The 22,280-nt window shown below is 44.1% G+C and overlaps 1 protein-coding gene across 1 annotated transcript in view; it reads right to left on the minus strand.

Moving 5' to 3' along the window:
• Nucleotides 1-10,532: 10,532 nt before the first annotated feature.
• Nucleotides 10,533-22,280, minus strand: part of sppl3 (signal peptide peptidase 3) — a 22,131-nt gene continuing 10,383 nt past the window's right edge. The window contains exons 2-10 of the mRNA XM_030769129.1: nt 18,901-18,978; nt 18,714-18,805; nt 18,453-18,572; nt 17,972-18,050; nt 15,997-16,109; nt 15,322-15,428; nt 13,877-14,231; nt 13,227-13,336; nt 10,533-10,849 (exon numbers count right to left, since the gene is read on the minus strand). Of these exons, the coding sequence (XP_030624989.1) occupies nt 10,778-10,849; nt 13,227-13,336; nt 13,877-14,231; nt 15,322-15,428; nt 15,997-16,109; nt 17,972-18,050; nt 18,453-18,572; nt 18,714-18,805; nt 18,901-18,978 (1,126 nt within the window). The 3' untranslated portion in view covers nt 10,533-10,777. The remainder of the gene's footprint in view (nt 10,850-13,226; nt 13,337-13,876; nt 14,232-15,321; nt 15,429-15,996; nt 16,110-17,971; nt 18,051-18,452; nt 18,573-18,713; nt 18,806-18,900; nt 18,979-22,280) is intronic.

The following is a 22,280-nucleotide window of genomic DNA, read 5'->3' on the forward strand; positions in this document are numbered from 1 at the left end:
TTTTTTTGTTCTTGTTGTTATTTTCATTGATAGCAGTGATTGTAGTTTTGAAATCGTTGACTGTTCTTTCAGTGATTTTATGCGTTTTATGAACATCCACTAAGGGAACGACACGAGTTGACATTCGGTCTCTACTAATTTCTTTTGACTGGAGTGGATCACTTGTGGCAAGTCTGCTTTCACCTCTAATACCCTAACAGAAACAGCACGCCTCTGGTACAACTGTGGGGGTAAATTCTGGGTTAGTTCCCATGTTTGGGTGTTCTGGCACCAGTTCCCATATATGATTTGGCCTCGTGTGAAAATAAACTGCGTCCGCCCCCCTGCACACCCTCTTCAACTCAGCATTAAACATTTTCTGGCCTCTTGACTTATGGGGCGGCTCAGTCTTTTTACACATGACATACTGCAATCTCCACAGCCCCAGTGGAATCCTGTACATCCATCCAGACAGTGGCAGGGTGGAGCCCTTAGATGCTCTGACCAATGGGTGAAGAGGGGCGGACCCTAAAAATTCCACAGACCCTCTGTCTCTTTCTCTCTCTCTCTCTGGCTTGACCTCAGCGACCCTCAATTCAGTTAAATTCAGTCCAGTTTTACTTGCAGGATGCTTTTTCTTTTCTTCATTCTTTTTTTCATAGATGATCTTACAATGTTGCATTACAATACACAGAGTCTCAGACCCCCAATGAGTGAACCTTAGGCAACAGAGACATGGAAAAAAAAACCCTTCCCTGTGGCTATAGTAGCAAGAAACCTTGAGTGGACCCCATCCTCCTCTGGTTGTCACTGGGTTGTTAGAATGTGAGGTTGGAATAGTTAGTCTGTTTTAGGAAATGGTGGCACAGAAAGATCTCACAGAAGATGTGGGGTCCATTTTTAGGATGGTCACTGTGTAAGTCCAGAGATAATAAAAAGGGGCTAAAGTTTATCAGGAGCAGTTCAGCCAGAGTTAAGTAAGGAACAGAGGTGGGAAAGAGGGGTAGGTAGTCATCACAGGCCATGTGAGAATCTGGCCACGTAGGCTGGCAGGCAGGGTCAAAAGAAGTGTGTGATCTTATTGGTAGGTAGCTGGATGCAACTCAAGCTGATAAGTCACTTGTCCATCATGCAATGCTCAGGGCTGAGGGGGCTGGTGCTTTAACAGAGGACGGAGGGGTTAACAGTGGGCATTACTGCTCAAGCAGAACGTTTATAATGGCAGAGATGGTGCCGCCATCGCAAAGAGGCGAACAGGTGGCTATGGATGAGTGCAAAGACAGACTGTAGAGCCAGGCAAAGAGGCAGGCACACAGGACAGAGGGACGGTCAGGAACTCAGGTGAGATCAGTCATGGATGTCAGACTGAACAGGACACGGCATAGTAATCGGTTATGACGCGGGAGGCGGTGGATCAGGAGCGTCGAGGCACATCTCCAGGCGGTCGTCTCAACGCAGGGGCTGGGCGGAAGGGACAGAAGCGTCGGTGACCGTGTTAAGCGGGCTACTGCGCTGGACACCCCGGAGGGCTAAGCGTCGTAACAAAGCTTCAGCAGTCGCAACTTCAGCAGCGTAAGTAAAAAAAAGAGAAAGTCACAGTGCAACCACAGGCCCAAAGGCTCCCTGAGACATCAAAACTTAAGAGTCCCCTTTGTTGCTGGTCCCCATCCAGCTCTGCGTTTGACTACAGGGTTAACTAGGGGACGAATGTCTAACTTCAGCGTATTTACCTGTGAACCTGACCAAACAAGTGTGTTTTTAGTGTATACTTGAAGACTGAGACTGTGTCTGTACCTCAAACATGTTTTGGAAGGATATTCCATAGCCGGGGAGTTTGGTAAAAAAAACAAAACAGGTATACCGCCCCTTGCTGATCCTGTGACTGCAAGGACAGCTGCTCACCTTGTGAGTGATTTCAAAGAGCTGAAAGATCACTCAAATACTGCGGAGCAAGACCGTTCGAAACTCTCCAAGTGCCAGCGATAATTTATCATCGATATGGATATCAACAGAAGCCAACGCAGAGATGACAAAACAGGACTAAAGCATTCAGATTTTTCAATTCTAGTGAGAAGTCATTTTGAACTTGCTGAACAGTGTTTGGGAACACTAGGGAACATCTAGTGTTTAAAAACAGTAGCAGCAGTAAAGATCAAAGTACTACATAAATATTATTCCTCTGCAAGAAAGAACTTTCCACAGGGCAGCGGAGATAAAAGCTACATGTCAAATGGGCCTGTGGTTTGATAAGTCACTTGGGTTGAGGTTTGGTTTTTTAATGAAAGGTTTTATAGCTGCCACATCAAGAGCCCTGGGTATATGCCCAGGTTTTTAAATACAAATTTATCATATTCAACAGCGGTTCACCAACAAAGGGTAAAACCTCTTTAACTCTCTTTGCAGGAATTGGATCGAGCATAACAGGTAATACGATTTAGTGGATTTGAGAAGGTGGGTACTCAATTTTGAGTGTCTGGCTGGGTAAAAGATTCAACTTGTTAATTGAACTTTACGGTTTAGACAATGTTCTTAGAATGGTTTTTTTTTTTGTTTTTTACCTATTTTCCCATCAAAACTATTCATAAACTTGGAATTCCTAAAACCCACTAGGACTTGGAGGTTGAGGGTTCCATTATTCCTGGTCAATTTTTGGGTTGCATTGACAAGGAATGTAGGATTATTCTTGCTGTTTTCTGTCAAAATGGACAGATATGATGAGTTGCCAGTGGCCAAAGCTTGCCTGTAATTTGAAAGGCTTTTCTTCCAAGCCTTTTGAAACACCTCCATCTTAGCCAACTGCCCTGTGTGTTTCCAGTTTTTTTGCGATGCTTATTTAAGTGCGTCGGCACGGTCAGCGTACTGGGGTAGATACGACTTCTCCCAGACTCTTTTCATTGGAAGTGAACCATGTCCAAGGTGTCACGTACGGGTGAGATTAAACTGATCTGTGGGCCCTGTGACACTGACAGGGTGGAGAATGGATGATGATACCCTCCTCAGAGATTCACTCTTTAATCAATATAAGTGTTAAACTATCCAACAATTATTGCAAGTATGTCCTTCTCCTGGCCCATCTCTCTCTCTCTCTCTCTCACACACACACACACACACACACACACTGACAACTCCTCTCTCTCTCTGACCCTATATCCTCATGTCTTTGGTGTTCTACAGAGAGCAGCTTTACTATGGCAGGTCAACATAAACAGTATATTATGTGTAGTGGCTGATTTAGACAGGAGGACACAGGTCAAAGCATGATGGAGCTGAAAAAGGGCTGATTAAACGACCAGAGACATCACAATCTCTACTCCTCCCGTAGCCTGCAGTGCTGTCTGATTCTGATTTGATTATTGGAGATGTAAAGTCTGTGACTGCCAAAGTCAGACACAGACTCATGCAAGAACATTTAGGTTTTGGTTTTTGTACTTGTTTTTGTTGTCTAGTGGAGGGAATTTCTGTTTATGCTAAAGAAACTGTGTGTTTGCTTCATGTCAGAAGCTGTGGCTCTAGACGTCAGCCATTTCTTTGTGAATATTCCAGTGTGATCTCGCTGTTCATAGTCTCTTTCCACACACCATGGTCTATGTCTCTTCTCTTCTCTTCTCTTCTCTTCTCTTCTTTTTTCTCCTCTTCCCTTCTCTTCTCTTCTCTTCTCTTCTCTTCTCTTCTCTTCTCTTCTCTCCTCTTCTCTTCTCTTCTCTCAGAAATGGTTGACTCAGCGCATTTCACGTTAGAGTTGGGCGGCCATTTTCCTCGAGCCTTGGAAGACCTCTCTGCTGAGGGGGGAACTGCATCACACGCTCGTGGTTGTGTTGCTCTGTGCCAACTTATCCTGGGAAAGGCACTAGAGAGTGATGCATTGTCTGTACACACCTTAATGTCTGGTTCAGACACAGGCCGTGGGGGAAGACCTTCAAAGAAACAGGAGATTAAAAAAGGAAAATTAAAAAAAAAAGAAACAAGAAAAACACCTTACTTAAAAAGTGAGCCTTTTTGAAGGGGGACACAAACCATGCCTTTTCCAGGATAGCAGTCTTATTTGACTGAGACTGATGGGCAGATGCTGGAGACAAAACAGGTCTGGTTCATTAGCAATAAATTCTAGCAAACAAATAAAAAGTAAAAATAAGTGACACTATCAAACTTTATGTTAAGATGAGCCACCAACAGTCACAGACACAGCACCGGAGCATTCCATGCCTAAAACCTCATTAGTTTAGAATGTAAAGTTGAAGAAACAAAAAACAAAACAAAACAAAACAAATCAAAAACATCAAAAGACAAGAAAATCAATGTGGGTTTTGCTTGCTAAGGAAACATTTCATTAACATGGCTATTCTGTTTGCAGCTTTGCAGTTACACACACAGTATATTGCCACAAACATGCTTGTGCGCGTCAGCTATGTACGAAGCTTTAGGCTTCTACCTCTTACAAACCTGGTCCCTTCCCTCAGATGTGTTCCGTAACCATGGGAATAACACTATCCTGTGTTGATATGCCAGAGACGTTGAAATTCCAGCTTTCTTGCCTCCTCTGAGGCGAACTTTGGGGACCGTAATGTATGGCGCAGCACTGCCACCCACTGGTCGTTTCATGAAGTAGCGTCTCTGTTGCAACGTACACTTTCATCCTGTGTGACGCAACAAAGCTAGTCTGAACGTGCTCGCCTCACGACTCTACTGAGTCACACAGGAAACTTACATTTCTCTGACCAGAAAAAGAGCAGCATGTTTTCTTACATGTCTGTACAAAACGACGATGTCTAAAAATGACAACACAACTGCAAGAATGCTCTGGAAGAATGTTCCCACAATCCACTGCTGTAGCTTTTTTAATGCAGGACCTGATACATACCTCATACTTACAGATTGCTTCTTATCTGGGAACTGGGTGAATGTACTTTCCACGTTAACAAGGGACCACAGTGGTTGATTAATATGAAAACCTGCAGGGCTTTAGCGCTTTAGGTTCAGACATAAAGAACTCAAATGTAAATGTCAATGTAAATGTAAAAACAAGAGTGCCTGCCAGGAACTCTTTTTTGGCTTAGCCAAACCGCTCTACCATGTGATCAGTCCAAGGCATCCGACAGGGGTCAGACTCTGTGTGGGAACTGATTTGTCTATCTCGTAGGTACCCTTACTGCAAACCTACTTTTGTTCAAACAAATCACATCTGTCCTATATGGTTCATAATACGTCCAGTCAGATCGTCAAGGAATATGATATTTACCTGGATAAACTGATTAATTAGTCAGAGACAACAACTTCTGCTCACTGAAAATATGTTTATGGATAGAGAAAAGAGAAAAGCTTATCACAAATTAAGAAGAGTCAGTTGAAACAGAGCAAATCCACAAATGAACTTGAGCGCATGCACTACCTCTTACCCAGTTGGGTTGGTTTCTTAAGCTTTGATCTGCTGTACTATCATGTTTTTACTTTCAGTTTCCCCTGCCGCATTTTCAACGCAGTGGAAAACTTGTGCAAACAATGCTTCACAAAGTGTTATGATGAGGAAAAAAACCAAACAAACCAAAAGAAAACAAAACAATGAGCAATCTACTGATAGATTTTTACCTTCTGAAACTAGTCTAAAGAGCGAGTGGTACCAATAATTTTGTTCGCTGTATAAGGGAAAGAGAACAACAGCTTCCTATACGTGTAGCTTGCTAATTGGATGAGCTAACCTACATTACACACAATGGGACAGTTTGCCAGCTGCTGAATCACTAGCCTTAGCTGTCAGATAAGTGGAGAGATAAATTGATGAGTCATCAATCGATGACTGAAGAGTAGTATTAATAGGCTGTTGAACATTTAAAAACATTTATAAATGATCATGTCATAATTTAAACTACAAATCATGTTTTATGCACATTACAGGCCAAACAGCTATTTAGGAACACTACGGTACTTCATGTATTCAGACCCCTCCTGTGAATCCAAAGGTTCAGAACTTAACGGCACATTTATCCAGTCTACGCCCAGAACTTGCTTGCAGAGTTGTTCCTTAATAATAGTGTATCTGTTGAGATGTAGTCTCTGTTCTTAGTTTTTCTTAAAATAGTTTTTATAATTCATTGGTATGATTATCGACATTCCCCCTATATTCAGTCATGACTGAAATGATGCACTGCAAGACACTGAATCCTTTTCTGGGTAACACACTGGACAACAGTCTTTTCTCTTAGCTGGAGCCATCTGACAGCTCCTTAAACTGGTCCAGTGGTCTCTGATTCGCTGACCACAAAGGAAATCAACAGAGGAGAGGCCAGCGGAGGCCTGCGGCACCTCCTTGTGAGCAAAGAGCAGGTACAGCAGCCACTGGTCCCAGACCATCCCCATTTGGAAAATAAACCTAAGCAGCAAATTCTTCAGGGTTTTCTTGAACCATTCAACCATCCCGTCTGTCTAGGGGTGACATGCAGTGGTCTTAATACCCTTAATTCCTAATAGCTTGTAAACTTGCTTCAGCAGTACAGATGGAATTAGTTCTTTGATCTGTCATTACCTCCCTGAGACCGCCCCCCCCCCCCCCTTCCTTGAAAAACAGGTGTCAGAGACAATTAGCAATGTGTCTTGCTTTGATATTAGCGAGGGGAATAGCTTTAGTGTACTTGGTGACATAATCATGGATTATGCTATCTCAATGCATGTGAAGGGTGCATCAGTGGTAGGCAGTGAATGTGAATGTGTGATGCCACTGCCCTTCCTGATGCCAGGTGACACTCTGTACATAAAATGATTATGGGCTGCCAAATACACGTCCAATAATGACACACGCATCTCAGTAGGTGCTTTCAGTAGGTCACTGGGGAAACATTCAACTAGACTACCTGGGGAAGTTTGTAGTTACCAGGAGGAAACCCTGTTATAATTCTTAAAACACCTCCATACAGGAACTCAGTAACCTTCCCAATATTATACATTTCACATTATATAAATACTATTTGATCACAAACATGTACATAAATCTTCTTTCTAATGCTTAACTAGTGATTAAATTCAAACCATCCCAAATTCCCTTCTACATGGCATACTTGGATCACCCAGTCTTCTAACAGGACACTGGAAAACCATAATTAGCAGATGAGCATTATGCTCCAGTCTTTCCAATGTAACAACCTGTATGTATTTTCTGTCCTATCTTAATATCTGTTGTTGACTGAGGATGTGTGGGAACACGATAAAAGTTCAATAAAGTTATACATGATCAGTTGGCCACCCTGAACGGAAGAAGTGTTGCTTATTAGATTGATTATGCTTTCTGTTACAGATGCACTCCAGCAAATCTGCATTTATGTCAGACTCCATCAGTCTGCCCACCACTGACACAAATACTTTAAACCAAGTTTAAAACAGTTGAAGCAGTTTTTAAACCAAGCAGTTAGTCTGCCCTTATTTAAAACCAGGAAAGGATGGCAGTTCTGATGCCGTCTTTACCTGAAGTATTTGAGTAACTCAACACTCTTACATGGCTCCTTTACCCTGGGTTCTTTTCTACTAACCTTGCCAACAGTATAACAGGGCAGGAAGCCTCAGATGACCTCTCCCGTCTGAATTATATGTTAATCTTCAGATTCAAAATCATGTACTCACGTGTTGACACATAATATTTCTGGGTAAAGGCACTCAAAAACATTTTAGGGAGGGAGACAGAGAGTGGAAAATGAATTCTTATCTCAACCTAATCTCTTTTTTAATTTGTCATCACTTAACTATGAATTGCTTGTTAAAACTGACCCAGTTCTTTGGCGGAAACCGTCAAAACCTTTTGACTCATTACCAACGAGACTCTGAGGAGGCCAATACACGTGCTGATCACCAAATCTCAAATGCAGGTAGTGGTTAACGCCCTGGGTATGAACAAACACTTAAAGAGAAAAGAGAGGAACAGGCGAGGGGTGTACAGTTAGAGACATGTTTATTTACATCAGCTTTCCTGACTTGAATGTGGAGAGATGGGACAAGGGAAGGTTAAAGACGTTGAAATGTGTCGTCAGCTCATCAGGATTCATCTCTCACTACACAGTTCTTCATTTATTTCGTTTGAAAATCTTTTCTTCTTCTTCTTTTTTTTTTTTTTTTGTTTTTGTTGTCGTTGTTGAAACACACAGAATCCTTTTGGCTGTAATGTCTTTACACCATTAGAGCTATAGCCCCCTCTGCTGGCAGGGAGGACAAGAGAAGGGCAAGAGAGGGAGGGGAAACGTATAAAATAAAATCTACAGCACTAAGAAAAAAACAAAACAAAAACAAAAAACAAAAAAAAAAACAAAAAACCCCAAAACAAACTTTGGAACAAAATTACAAACAAGGGTGATAAAATAACAGCAATCTTCCATAAAAAACAAGAGCATGTGTTTTCTTTCTGTAAATCATCCTTTGTTTTTTTTTTTTGTTTTTTTTTTTCCTGTGGTTGTGTCCATAGGGAGTCTGACAGACTGGATGAAGAGTGTTAAATGATGTGTGTGATTTACCAGGACATAGGACAATGGGCTGGCTGTGTTGCCCACTGCCACTTTACGTCCATATGGAACGCTCTGGCAACGCTCTGCCAATGTTTCTGTGAGGCCCATGCTCGTCCAAAGAGGCCAAGCCATTAGGTCAGAACTGTCCACTGTCCCTCTGACCTGTGACCTCTCTCTCTCCGCGATAACTTATGTTTTAGGCTTGTGCGACCTGCCTCATTAACCCTGCATCTCCGTTCAGCTGAGCGGCAAACTGCGGCAGTTGCCATGGAAACGCAGTCTGAAGAACAACACACTATACACTGGACATGCAAAGGCCAGACAACAATCCCAGTGGAAAAAAAAATGTTAACAGGTTAAAAAAAAAAAGAAACATTTCGACAGATAACAGAGCTAGCACACTGCATTACTCCCCTCACACACACACACACACACACACACACCTCATTAGAGCACATTCACACGCGCATGCATGCACACACCCACACACTTGCAAACACTCACACACCTGTCCATTCCAGTTCCTTTTTAATAGCAGTGGATCCAAAAGTATTTGGGGAGGAATGACAAACAGATCAAAACATCCACAGTGACTGTATTCTTAAAAAAAAAAAAAAAAAAAAATACTTTAATGACCAATCCAAAGCATCTGGGTCTGAACTACATGGGTTCATTCGTTTCTTTACAATCCTCTCCTCAACGTGCACCCCCCCCCCCCGGCCCCAATGGTCCAAAACTAACAACACGGAGGTAATGACATACATTCAAACACATACATATACACACACACACACACACACACACACATCCACACACAGCACACACACACACACACAGGTGCCTCCAGTACAGGCGAGTAAAGCCAACTGTCTGCATCTCGGCCCCGTCTCTGTTAGCTTCAGGAAGGGAATGTGTGTGAGCCCCCCACCCCCCCCAAAAAAAAGAAAAAAAAAGACCCAAACCAAAACAAACAAAAGTGCATCCCACTGTCAGGTAAGAGAGCAGAGCCACATGCTCAGCCCAACCAACCCGTGTGAAAACCGCATTTCCCAGAAGCCCGAGTCAAACAGTCACTCCTCCAGGGCTTTCCTCTGTCTACAACCCTCAGCATGATCCATCAGCAACACAGGAAATTATACAGTTCCACTACACTAACACACATACACACGCACGCACACGCACACACACACACCCACCCCATCATGATTAGCCCCTAATACATGAGTTCACATATATACACAGAAGTGTGTGTCGGCACTGAGGTCGAGACACCCTCACCATTTATAATGCATCATTTCTGTATATGTCAAGAATAAAATCTTTCTAAAATAAAATACACGTATCTGCAAAGAGAGAGGGAAGGGAGGGGGGGGGGGGGTGTTAGAAAGACTGGTTAAAGTCAAAGGTCAGGTGGGATAAGAGGAAACAGGGAGGATGTGAGAAAAAGAGGGGGGGGGAGAGAGAGAGAGAGAGAGAGAGAGAGAGAGAGAGAGAGAGAGAGAGAGAGAGAGAGAGAGGGGTAAAGCAGATCTCGGCCTTGGCTCCCCCCCCCTCCCCCTACGTGTGCTGGTCCCTTGTAGGGTTGTCATTGTCCTGTGTCCTGTGGCAGCATTCTGTCATTCTGTCGTTTCGTTCCGCAGTTCCGCATTCAACGACAAAAAGGGGGGGAAAAAAAAAAAATCACACCGTAGTCATTTAATCCATAATGGCGTTGATTAGAAAAAAAAACCAAAAACAAAACAGACACATTTTACACCTGGGCTCAAAGAGTTCCAGACATATTCCACAACCATTTGTCCAATATGGAGTGGCCTCTCAGTTCAGCAGAGATGAGTGAGACAGAGAGAGAGAGACAGAGAGAGAGACAGAGAGAGAGACAGAGAGAGACAGAAAGAGAGAGAGAGAGAGAGACAGAGAGAGAGAGACAGAGAGAGGGAAAGATGGACAGAGAATGGAATGGGTGGAGAAGAATAAAAGAGAACAGGAGAGAGCAGAGACCTGCAGGGGCTCCACAGGGAGAGGAGGTGGTTCCAGGGTGGATGACAAGAAAGAAAACAAAGAGAGAGAGAGGGAGAGAAAGAGGGTGAAGAGTGAAGAGAGATAAAAGAGGAGGAAAGAGAGGTGTTGAAGCCAGGAAGTGAATCTGTTTGGCAGTGAAGTCCACAAACTGCTTTACATCCAATGTCTAACAGGAGGAAGGGAAAAAAGAAGAGTAAGAACGAGGGATGATGAGAAAATGAAGCTGCCTCCTCTTCTCTTCCGAGCGCTCCCTCTTTCTCTCTCTCTCTCTCTCTCTCTCTCGGCTGGTCACCGCAGCACTATCATACCTCCAGAAAACGGGAGCTGCTGGCCTTGGCGTGAAAAGGCTCGGACCACATGCGACGCAGATCCCCCTGTTAACACACACAGAGTCATGACACGTTACAAACACAAACACACACACACACACACACAGTCTCTCTCCTGTTGTCACAGACAGAGTCAAGACACACTACACACACCATCACAACAATACAAAGAAACCATACACACACATATACAATACAACCACAACACAACCACACACACACACACACACACACACCCACATATCACAGTCACTACTAGGCTTGCCAAAAAAACAAGACAAAATAAATAAAAAAAATAAAAATAAAAAAAAGGGAAAAAAATGAGAAAAGGGGGTGAGTTGAGATCTTTGACACAGTTGTCCTGTTTCAGTGGCTGTGTGGCCATGGGCGTGAACACAGCATACGCCACGCCTCACGGCACAGAAAACAAGGTCACGCGCCCCCTCCAAAAACAACAACACTACCGACACGGCACAAAACCTCAGGATCGCCGGACGGAATGCGCCGCGGAGTCCGGAAAGCCAGCGTCAGTGGAAAACGGGAGCGACTGAGGTGGCGTTTGAGAAACTCTTTCGTGCTTGAGGAGAGAGAACGAGGCCTAAGCGTCAGACGTAGTCTCCTCCGGCCCGCATTTTAAAACAGAGCTGGCAAATACGAGAGCTAACGCTACCAGTTTAGCCTGGAATCTCGCTACCAGTTTAGCCTGGAATCTCTCACACAGTCACTCCAACAGCTAGCAAGACCTCTGGATGTTTTATCAGGAGTGGACAACTGATCTAGCTCTCCTTTCTCCGGACAACAGATCCACCTTACGGTTTACAGGACACGTTTGAATAGCCCTTGTTTTTTCTTCTTTCTGTCTGTTACAATCAGTCTGGATGAATCCGTGGGTCAAAAGGGTCTTTGGGCGTGCTGTCATACAGCGGCTGTGTTTTTGCTGACTAAGGTGTCATCAGAAGGGTCATTCTACCGCCAACTCACCCAGAACTCACAACTCCTCCCAGTTTATGGCATGGATTTTCTCAAAAAAAAAAAAAAAAAAAAAACTTCTGAAAACTTCTATTAAATAAATGGGACACCGCAAAATCCTGTAGCTCTATTCCGAATACTATTTTAGTTATGAATTTTTGAAGTTTGGCCCTCGGAGCCACATTTCATCATTTTTGCAATTCTTTGTATGTGTATTAGAAGCCTCACCAATTGCTTATTTTTTCACTGGATCGGGTTGAAATTTGTACTGAACATCCAAGAAACCCTTAGGATAATTTGAAAACATGCATTCATGTAAATAGTTGTTGCTCAATGTTTTACAGTAATCAAATGAATAAAAATAAATTTATGTTTTACCCGAACAAAGAATCTTTCATTTTTCAAAAATTAAGATCTCCACTAGTTTTCACTTTCTTACAACTAAATTTTGTAGTATTAATACAGTTCTATCACATCTACAAGCTATTTGGTCCTGTATAAAAAAAACTGAGTGCCACAGATCTTGCTAAATAAAGCTTTGGCGCTTACAACATCGTCATGGCTGTCTGCCATCAGCAATCAACAATAGCATCGTCTATCGGGCCAACCCATAATACACATACAAAGAATCACAAAAATGCTGAAATTTAGCGCCAGGGGCCAAACTTCAAAAATTCATAACTAAAAAAAGTATTTGGAGAAGAGCTATAGAATTTTGCGAGGTCCCATGAATTTAATAGAAGTTTTCACATGAATTTTTCTGAGAAAATCCATAATATGGACTGGGAGGTCCTGGGTCAGTCGGTATGGAATGACCCAAAAGGGGTGTCACATGTTGTTTGAAATACACTGGCATCATATTCAAGTTCAAAGTTCTACTACCATCTAAACCACAATACCGACCACACCCAGATCACAGCACAGCCAACAATAACACGCACTTCCAGGAGGCAGGCCTGTGTTTCCTTCTCAGAACTGGAAGATCTGCATGCCTTTCACCGAAATCCTCACGGAGACTATGATTAGAAACTAAGAGCTCCAAACCTATCCACACCCACGGACACACACACACACACACACACATACAGACACAGAGGTACCCTCAGGTTTGCCAGGTTATACACAGACATAGACACACACACACACACACACACACACGCACACACACAGAACCTCGGGTAGGCCAGGTGACTGACAGAGAGACAGTCAGACACAGACCCACAGGTACCTTCAGGCAGGCCATGGTGACAGACAGAGACAGACAGACAGGTACCTTCAGGTAGGCCATGGTGACAGACAGAGACAGACAGACAGGTACCTTCAGGTAGGCCATGGTGACAGACAGAGACAGACAGACAGGTACCTTCAGGTAGGCCATGGTGACAGACAGAGACAGACAGACAGGTACCTTCAGGTAGGCCATGGTGGCAGACAGAGACAGACAGACAGGTACCTTCAGGTAGGCCATGGTGAGCAGAGGCAGCAGGGTGAAGGGCACCAGGTAGAGTAGAGCAGGCTGGGCGGCACGGTGGATGCGCGAGGCCACGGTCGCAGTGAGCAGACCTGAGACACACAAAGCATAGGGTTAACTACAGCACTGTCTCTCAGAGAGAGAGAGAGAGAGAGAGAGAGAGAGAGAGTGGGGAGGGCAGGAGGGGTTGAGAGAAGGAGTAAGATAAAGAGAGATACAGATTTCTATGCTTTTCTGAGAATCACACAAAGAGGGCTTAAACACAGTGTAAACGGATAAAAATCCCAACAACTAAAATCAGCGAGAGGAAAACCACAGAAGGATGTGTAACCATTCAGACTTTAGATGACTGCAATGAGGAGAGGGAGGGGTGCAGGAGAGATACTCCTGTTTGTTCAGGATGTGCGCGTCGCCGTCGAAAAACCTCTCATATATTATGAAAGAGTTTGCACCCTCTGCTTCCCAGAATGCAACTGAACCCTTTACACCTGCTTGTGTTACTAATTACACAGAATTCCAGCGTCCTCTACAATAGCCCTATTGCTTATTTCTCAGAACCGGCTCAGGGGCGACCGGTGACAATGCGGATCGGGACCCTCCCCACCCCTCCCCCGAGGGCGGCGGATTCTTACCTACGAAGTATCCGATGAGGGTGCAGTGAAAGTAGGATACGCGCTGCATGCGTCCCGACATGTTGCCGGGGCCCGGGGCCTCCCCGTTGGCCTGTTTCTTGTAGTTGTCGTAGCGAAGCACGAAGCAGAGCAGAAGGCCAGGCATGACGATGTCTCCGATGCCCAGCATAGAGAAGTGGCTGCCCGTGGAGCTGGGGAAGACCAGCTTCCCGGGCAGGGAGAGGCGGGGCACGTCGCGGCCCATGCCCGGGCCCAGGTGCAGCTTGCGGGAGAGGACGTCCAGGGGGTTGTCTGCCGGCTGCGTGGCCACCTTCACCATCACGTTACTGTTGAAGATGTAGGCGGAGAAGAAGACCTGGTGGGGGGGGCGGAGGATGGGGTGGGGGGGTTAGAGTGAGGAACGTAAGACAGGGGCTCAGTTTTACATGAGACCCACTCAGTAGCAATGAGCTGAACCCGACTACGTTTGGGTCCGACTCTGCATGTTCAGAACCACGACTAAATCCGACACGGATACACGAAAGGGAGGAAAGGTCCTCCAAAGAACCAAGAGAAACAGCACGACGGCTGAAATTCGTCATGTTCTGTCACGGTGAAGAAAAAAAAAAAAATCCTGGAAACATTCACAAGGAAGTCGATCCTTTCTGACTGATTAGCTTGTTTTAAACTCTTATCTTTGCATCTGCCAGGACCTCAGGTGCTTTTTCCACGGTTCGCCATTTTTTTTATTGTTCATAAATGTAAAAAACAAAAAGCATTTAAAGTTACACTTACTGGTCCTGCCATTACTGGTGACAGCTGTTTTCACACTGAATTTTAAGCTATTTTTTTTTTTAAACTGTCGAGAGGGTACAGAGAGCTGTGTCTGGGCAATGCAGGGTTCTAACAGGGAAATGCAACTGCACTGATGCTGATCACTCATTGGCTCTCACAGGAGGCGGGACAAAGAAACATTGTTCGCCATTGGTCTTTGTGAGAGTGTACAAAAATACATTCACTCTGTCAGCAGAAAACTGGTTACGTTACATGGACGTCAAAAAGGTAGGCAATGAGAAGACATCGGTAAATAACGGCCTACTTACCAATCACTGCACTATGTACAGAAACAACCTTTATTTTATCTTAACTGTTTTAATTTGATTCCTATTTCCTATTTATCTTATTATATTCTACCGTTTTATTCTATGTTGTGTTTGGTGTGTGCTGACGGTGTTGTTGCGACACTTGAATTTCCCTCAGGATTAATAAAGTATTTCGTATTCGTACTGAAACATCACGTTGGAGGAAGAGCGGTGGTGGTATAGCAGCTAAGGAGCTAGCAGTCTGAAACGGACACGCGTATTAGGGACGATGAAGACGGGCTTTGAGAGTGAGGTGTCTGGAGACACATGTGATGTGAGGGCGTATAAGTAGCGGGAGGTGAGTGCGGTTAGTGTGGTTCTTACCCAGAACACATCATAGATGAGTAGGCCAGACAAGAGCAGACAGGATACCTTCAGACTGGGTAACCGCACAAAAGCGATCATAGCCACGCACAGACCCATCGCCAGAGCTGAGGACACACACACACACACACACACACACACACACACACACACACACACACACATTTACATACATGGATACAGAGGTATTAAAGCATATATGACAATATGAGAAAGGACACAGTTCCCTCACAAACACACGCACGCACACGCGTGCGCACACACAAACACACACACACGCAGTTACAGGGAACTAATGGCATACTCATAGTTTCTCTCTCTCACACATACACACGCACGCGCACAAACACACGTGCACACAGACTTACAGGGACTAAAGGAATGTGGTCTTATAGTCTCTCTCTTTCACACATACACCTCACAGGGGAATGGGAGCAGTCTTAACCCCATTGCGTGCGCGTGTGTGTGTGTGTGTGTGTGTGTGTGTGTGTGCCTGTCTCGCTCCCTCTCTATCGTACACACCCACCGCTACAGGGGAATAACAGCAGTCCTAGTTCTGTGAAAAAGGGAAGAGTTAGGGGGTTGCTCATTACTCATCCTCACACACACACACACACACACACGCACGCACGCACGCACGCACGCACACACAGAGTTAAAATCATGATGACACACCATCCATGAGCAGCCAGTGACCTGTCAGCACCCAGATGAGCACCAGCATGACAGAGAGGGAGAAGGACAGCAGCTCTGCCAACGTGAATCGCCCGCAGCAGCCAAACGAGATCCTGCAACGAGACACAAAAACACACACACACATTATCTCTCTCTCTCTCTCACACACACACACACATACTCACTCTCTCTCTCTCTCATACTCACTGTCTCTCTCTCTCTCTCTCACACACACACTATCACTCTCTCTGGACCACCTTCAGATTGTCGTAATGGACTAATCCTGTCATGTGGTTGTCATTTTAGCCGTGCCATAGCAGTCAATCACTCCAGTGTCATGTCATGAGGACGTTTCACATTGTGCTGCATTGTCTCAGGAATAATACGGCCTTACTGAATAGGCCAGTTTCTTCGCCCTGCCTTCTTCTCGAATACATTTCCTCACACACTTTTTTTTTATAACACACACCAATCCCCAGACGTTATCTGATTAAACGCGGTCACATGACACACGAGCCAACACACAGCATCCGATTGCATTCTCTGTAACCATAGACACCTATAGATGTCATCTGAGGACACTCTTATGCATTTTAAAGACAAACAACAAAAGATGTCACCTGACCACATTCATACACAAACTTCATATGACATAGACTGAAAGATTAGATTTGAATACACCCCTGCAGACAAGCATTACATGTTCTATGCCAGAGCTTGTCATCTGGTAAAACCCTCACATACAAACATATAACATCAGGTGATAAAGTCTGGCTGTGCCGAACCCTGAAATACGTCAAGACATCAACACTAACAGACATTCCAGAATCATTTCAGTTTGGCTTCTGCCATCTGAAGTCATGAAAGTTCGAGTAAAAGATAAAATCCTGATGCTGCAGAGGTTTCAGTATTTCTTAACAGCCATTTTGGACCTCATGTATAAAAATAATTCAAAAAAGGGAAGAACTGCGTAATACTGCAAAGTCATACTTGCTCTAGCACTTGTATATTTAACTCTACGATTTTTGGTTTTGACAGCTACCTTCAGCTGCTACACACATCTGCAGCGTGAAACGCCGCCCAAACTCAACTCGACCTCTCCAGTGTTATTCGCAAACTTCACAAGGGGGATACCGCACTGAGACAACAGAGACATGAACCTGTACACACGTCACATTTCAATTTCTTTGATGTCTTAGCAAGTCACTGTGAGTTGCAGGAAGACACACACGCGCACACACACACACACACACAAAAATCACTGTGTTCTCTGAGAAATCTCTCTTTATTGTGGAAGCCAGCAACCGCTGCTGTCGTCACTGACTGGTTTGGCACGGTGGATCTGGCGGTTGGCGAACCCCAAAAGCAGTCCTGAGCGAGGTACGTGAGATCGTTACTAAGCACCCACAGCTACCCATGGCTCAAACACATCGAGACCACGCCATCCTCAAACACATCGAGACCGCCCCATGCTCAAACACATCGAGGCCGCCCTCACAGCCGCAGCCCTGATACAATCTGTGCACAATAACTCTATTAAATCCATACACTCACCATATCCACTACACTCTGTCTCTAACATGCTTTCTTTACTCTCTAAGAGCGTTCCAGGAAACCCAAAGCTCATCCTCTACTTGGACAAAGTTCAAGACACTCTTCAGTGTTCATGACTCATCTCTCTCAACGTGTTCACAGAAAGCAACGTCCTCGATACCTCCAGGAAACTCTAACGGAGACCAATCGTAAATCTTTATGATTTACTGTCTGATACACAAAGTGTGGATAACAAAATGCTTGAGCTTCACAAAAAAAAGAAAAGTCAACATCACATTAATAAGCAAACAGTCAGAACATTTGCACGGTCCACAGATTTGCTGAAACATTACAGTCTGGCTCTGTGGTGAAACCGTGTCTGGTTAAACAGCAGGGCGGATCGGAGTCAGGTGGGCTGAACGTGTAGTGGGATTGTTCTTACTTGTTCTGTGGGGAGCAGGGTCTGGTCAGATACTGGCACATGGGCAAGAGCAGGAAGGCAAACGCGATGGTTGCCAAGACTGGGGAGGGACAGAGATGTACGAGAAGATTAGTTCAGAAGAATGACATCTGAGAGTAAGGCTGAGAGAGAGAGAGAGAGAGAGAGACAAAGAGAGAGAGAGAGACAAAGAGAGAGAGAGAGCGAGAGAAAGAGAGAGAGAGAGAGAGAGAGAGAGAGAGAGAGAAAGAGAGAGAGAGAGAGAGAGAGAAAGAGAGAGAGAGAGAGAAAGAAAGAGAGAGAGAGAGAGAGAGAGAGAGAGAAAGGGAGAGAGAGAGAGAGAGAGAAAGGGAGAGAGAGAGAGAGACAAAGAGAGAGAGACAGAGAGACATAGAGAGAGCGAGAGAGAAAGAGAGAAAGAGAGAGAGAGAGAGAGAGAGAAAGAGAGAAAGAGAGAGAGAGGGGGGTGTCATGCTTTACGTACCTGCCGTACAGATGGTGAAGACCACCTGAACTGAGTCAAAAAAGAAGAACATGACCAGCAAGGACACCGACGCTCCGATAGGCAGAAACAGGGCCTGGGTGGAATCTATGGTCTGAATACCTACACACACACACACACACACACAGTATGAGGTATGAATACGAATTTGTTATTCAAAGGTAAACACACACACACCATTAGTGAGTCACAGTTCTAACTTCATGTCTTGCTTTCTGTCTACTGATAAGTGGGAGAACTCACTGTTATTAGAGTTGTTGTTGTTGAAGGAGCTGGCTGTTGTTGGGTTTCCATCCTTGTCCTTCTCCTGGTTCTCACAGTCCATGTTTAAAGATCTAAGAGAAACACAACACACACACACAGAATGGTCACCTCAATGAACTCTAACCTCATTCTGATACAACACAAGCTCTACAGACACCAGACTCACCTGAAGCTGCCATAGACGATGAGGAGGATGGAGATGAGGAAGGTGGACACTTGACTCGAGTCCACGAGGGAGTACGCCCTAAACAGTGGGAAAGAACACTTTTAGGGCACGAAAGACGCTTGTCATCTGATTACAGAAATCTTCAAAACTCAAAAAGCTGGACACTATGTAAATGAACAGAGCTGAGTATGCAGGAGATCTGTCTTGCTTGAGGTACTCAGTAAAACATGAACATTTCCAGAAGTTTGCTTATGTTGATGGATATGAGCTAACATTCATATCACACCTTCTGAATAGCGATCAGACCCCTGGGGGCAGCCCAGTCCTTGGAAAACAGAAAACCTACACCTGAACCTTCAATTAACTTCACGTTCCTAGAAATGGTTCTCTGTGCAGTTCCTGGAAGGAACTGAGGGGTGGTGTTGTCAAACTCTGCACCACCCGTGGAGACAGACAGCATTTTCGTTTATTGTGGTTGCCAAGTCAAGACGAAACCTCCCCCCCAACAAAAAAAAACCCAACAACAAGAAGAGGAGAGTGAATGCTGTGTAAATGTACAAAGGAGGACAACTGTATCGCACAGCTGTGTACAGCCGGCGCGGCCCACTCGGCTGTGTCGGCTCTTTCTCGCGAACTCTACCAATTAACCGCCAAAAAAAAAAAAAAAAAAAACGCCCCAAAAGCAAGAACACGTCCCCGGGCAGCTCCTCAGCGGGGCACTGGGGGCACAACTGGAAATCCAAACAGCTAAGGCAAAAGCCTGGCAGAAACACGCTAGTGAAGACCGGGATCCCGGGATAAATACCTCAGGTATCCGGAGCGCCACCAGAAGGACTCAACCCCCCCGGCAGCAGTGCTAGGCCTGCGACCATTACGTCATCGTTGTCTAATCGCGATTTGTTTTGATGTGATCGCGGTTTCTTTGCTGAACCGCAGTTAAAGCATTTTTTTTTTTTTATGAGATGGGTCAAAGTATGGCCATAGTGTTGTTTGCATCCATCAAACACATTTTCAACACCCGCATGCACAGTAGCTATCCTACCAGAGGACGCCCCACCTGCATTGATTTACAGCTACAAACTCAAGTTGACTTTCGAACATTAAAAATCCAAACAGAATTGAGTAGTTTCATGAGAAGCAGTGTTGTACCTTTGAGAAATGCCCATAACATTGAACTGATACATGTTTGGTTTTCACTAGAGTTTTAGTGTTGGTTAAAAAAAAAAAAAAAAACGCCTGACACTGTCCCGTTTGTCCTGTCAAAATGTGTACTTCAGACCTGAGCGTTCAAATACGTTAATTCTATTAAATTTTGTCAATTTCAAATGTTCCTTAAAATTCTACTGACGTGAAAATTTTGAGTTGTTATAACGTGTGATCCAGTTTTGAGTTATCTAAACTAAAAACTTTTGATTAATTTCAAATCACATTTGGATCAAGTGACGTGAACTCCAGATTATTGAGTCACTATCACTTAAAATTTTGGAGTTCCAATGTCCGGCGTCAGCGCTGCAGTTCCTTACGGGGCACTTCCACTTACAGTGGCCCTAACGAACTTTCTACAGCGACTGAAAAGAATTCTCCAAAAAAGAGAAGAGTCACTATGGTCGTTATCACAACTACTTTGCATCTGGTGCAGTGCTTGGCTGACAAGCCAATGGTGCGAAGCTCCCATCTGTGAGATAATGACTGAACGGCTCTAAGTCAGAACCTCACTTACATAAAACGATACTGTGGCCTGCCGATCTCTGAGTGGCCTCAGATAACCGGCACCCTCTCTCAGGGGGGATCTTTGTCTGGAAGGGCGGGCAGAAGAGAGCCGCCCACCCCTAGCACTATGACCTGATCCTGGGTCAGGGTCCCACAGGAAAAACCATGAGATAGGAAGTGTTTTAACGTAAAAGGTTGAGTTCTAGTAACTTAATTTCATTTTTCAATTAAATATTACATTATTATTACATATTACGAAAATATTTGAGTTGATATAATCAGTAATTTGATTGAACTTGAGTTAAATAGTACAAGCAATTATAACTTTAAAAAAGTTAGAAGTTAGAGGTTTTCGGAGCTAAGTTAATTAACTTAAAAGTTTTAAGGCAATCAGATGCCTGAATTTTTTTAAGTTCTGCTTACTTATTCTGGTTTACAGTGGGGGAAGTCTGCATGCCCAGCTAAGTTCAGCTAAACTACGATTGGACAATCATTCAATTGGGCGGGGATTAGAATGTCAGCCTGCTGTCAGTTACAGCATCAGTTCGACACTGGATTGGGCAAACGGACAGTAGCCTAGGTTTGGTAGAGAGAGGGGCAGAATAAACGACACAAGATGGAGCTTGTTTCAAAACGTAACACCACTTCACTGTTTTTGGGATCATTTTGGATTCAAGCCAAACCAGAGGGGTGAACCCGCAAATTTGGAAGAGGAGGTTTGCCAGCTGTGCACTTGTGTTATGACATTATCTGGGTCACGTAACAGTGAAATAACCAAATGAATGCATCCTGGGATTCATTCAAAACTTTACTTTGCTTAAAAGAAAACAATACATAAATAAATATTTTTTAAATTTTGACCGAAAGAGACAATTATATTGTTAATCGCGATTCTGTAGTCCTTTGGTTCACAAAACACGCGTTGTGAGGCGCAAACCTTTTTTTTCCCCTCTTTTCACCTCAGCTTCTGCAAGTGTTTTTCTTTTCATTTGTTTTTACAAAACGTGATGCCAGATCACAGAGAATACACGTCCACGTGATGAGAATACTTCCCAACGTTTGTGCTTTCGATCATTAAGGACAGCATGAATCAAAAAATGAGGACGGTACACTAGGCACGCTTATCATGAAGTACAAGTACGGTTTAACCGAGCGGATGATTTTATCGACCGCTTTAATTACACCGAGAACCGTTTTAAACAACAACAAATCACATGGTGACCTGATGCATGTTGCAGTGGAATATATGAACGCAGGCAAACAAAGACAGTAGATCTAATCTCTGAGCTTCTCTAAGCGGAAACCAGTTTTTTTCTTATATCAAAATAACTGCACGATGATCTTAAAAAAGGTCAGGGCAGTTGGTTATCTATTTGCTGTTGTCATGTGCTTCTTTTTCTGCTAAACCGTATGACTGCTGGCTTATTCAGTTGCCAGTGTGGCAGTACCTCGGTCTTGTAGTAATTTACGACAACAAAAACCTCGCAGTCATTTTCTTGACGAAGAACCCTGAAAGATATTGATGTTTAGATTCCTTCCACTCATTATCTATGACAGGAGCCTTAAATTAAAACGTCCTGAAGATTGGTTTGCTTTCATTCTCATTTTTTTGACAGGTGTTAACAGCTAGTTGTCTTCAATTTGCTCCTTTTGTTTTTGAGAGAGAGCGA

This window comes from Chanos chanos, chromosome 3 (assembly GCF_902362185.1).
Source record: "Chanos chanos chromosome 3, fChaCha1.1, whole genome shotgun sequence".
Classification (NCBI taxonomy): Eukaryota; Metazoa; Chordata; class Actinopteri; order Gonorynchiformes; family Chanidae; genus Chanos; species Chanos chanos.